General features: G+C 49.8%; 1 protein-coding gene across 1 annotated transcript in view; it reads left to right on the top strand.

The window, feature by feature from the left end:
* The window catches only part of WDR88 (WD repeat domain 88), a 77748-nt gene that overhangs the window by 7907 nt on the left and 68320 nt on the right, over window positions 1–1521 (top strand). Inside the window, exon 2 of the mRNA XM_011995277.1 lies at window positions 877–987. Within this exon, the coding sequence (XP_011850667.1) occupies window positions 877–987 (111 nt within the window). The remainder of the gene's footprint in view (window positions 1–876; window positions 988–1521) is intronic.

The raw sequence follows: 1521 nt of genomic DNA, 5'->3' as shown, positions 1-1521 counted from the left end.
TGGTCTTGAACTCCTGGCCTCAAGTGATCCATCTGCCTCAGCCTCCCAAAGTGCTGAGATTATAGTTGTGAGCCACCGCACCCAGCCCTTGCATATCTTCTTTGGAGATATATCTGTTCAAATCCTTTGCCCATTTAAAATTTTAATTTTAATTTTAATTATTTAAAGGTAGGGTCTTGCTCTGTCACCCAGGCTGGAGTGCAGTGCTGCAATCATAGCTCACTGTAACCTTAACCTTCTGGGCTCAAGTAGTCCTCCTGCCTCAGCCTCCTGAGTGGCTGGGACTACAAGTGTGCACCACCATGCCTGGCTCATTTTCTTTTTTTTCCAATTTTGTACAGACAGTCTCACTGTGTTGCCCAAACGAGTCTTGAACTCCCAAGCTCAAGCAGTCCTCCTGCCCCAGCCTCCCAGAGTGCTGGGATTACAGGGATGAGCCACTATGCCCAGGCAGAACTTTTTTTTTTTTCAGATGGAGTCTCACTCTGTCGCCCAGGCTGGAGTGCAGTGGTGCAATCTTGGCTTACTGCAACCTCCGCCTCCTGTGTTCAAGTGATTCTCCTGCCTCAGCCTCCAAGTAGCTGGGATTACAGGCGTGCGCCACCATGCCCAGCTAAATTTTGTATTTTTAGTAGAGATGGAGTTTTGCCATGTTGGCCAGGCTGGTCTCGAACTCCTGACCTCAGGTGATCTGCCCGCCTTGGCCTCCCAAAGTGCTGGGATTACAGACGTGAACCACCCCTTTTTGGCCAGAATTTTTAAAATTCATTTTTTTCCAGTTGGTTTATTGCAAGTGTTTAGAAATAAAATTAACTGTTGTACATTGATCTTGTGTCCTGCAATATGTTTAACTCATCTGGTCTCTCCTTTTTTCAGATCCCATTTAAAATTCTGAGTGGGCACGAGCATGCTGTGAGCACCTGTCACTTCTGTGTGGATGACACAAAGCTCCTCAGTGGCTCCCATGACTGCACGGTGAAGCTGTGGGTAGGTGGCCCACTGGCAGGTGCTCCCGGAGCGAAAACCTTTCTTAAGCTTAGGCACCTCCCATGTCGAGTTCCCCAGCACTAAACTCGCAGGCACTTGTGGGTCCTGGTTTGCAGGTCTTCTGAGCAAAGTGCCAGAAGGAGGGGAAGGTGAGATGCCAGCCTGGATGAAGTTAGGGTGGCTGCTGCCAGCTTGTGGGCCTGGAAACAGTGGGAATGGGATGGAGACCTCTGGACTGAGAGCGCCACACTTTTTTGTTTTGAGACGGGGTTTTGATCTTGTTGCCCAGGCTGGAGTGCATTGGTGTGATCTCGGCTCACTGCAACCTCCGCCTACTGGGTTCAAGCCATTCTCCTGCCTCAGCCTCCCAAGTAGCTGGGATTACAGTAGCTGGGATTACAGGCATGTGCCACCACACCCAGCTAATTTTTTTTTTTTTTAGTAGAGATCGGGTTTCACCATGTTGGTCAGGCTGGTCTTGAACTCCTGACCTCAGGTGATCCACCCACCTCAGCCTCCCAAAGTGCTGGGATT

The sequence above is a fragment of the Mandrillus leucophaeus genome, unplaced genomic scaffold (assembly GCF_000951045.1).
Source record: "Mandrillus leucophaeus isolate KB7577 unplaced genomic scaffold, Mleu.le_1.0 Scaffold48, whole genome shotgun sequence".
Taxonomy (NCBI): domain Eukaryota; kingdom Metazoa; phylum Chordata; class Mammalia; order Primates; family Cercopithecidae; genus Mandrillus; species Mandrillus leucophaeus.
This window is presented reverse-complemented; position numbering and strand designations above follow the sequence as displayed.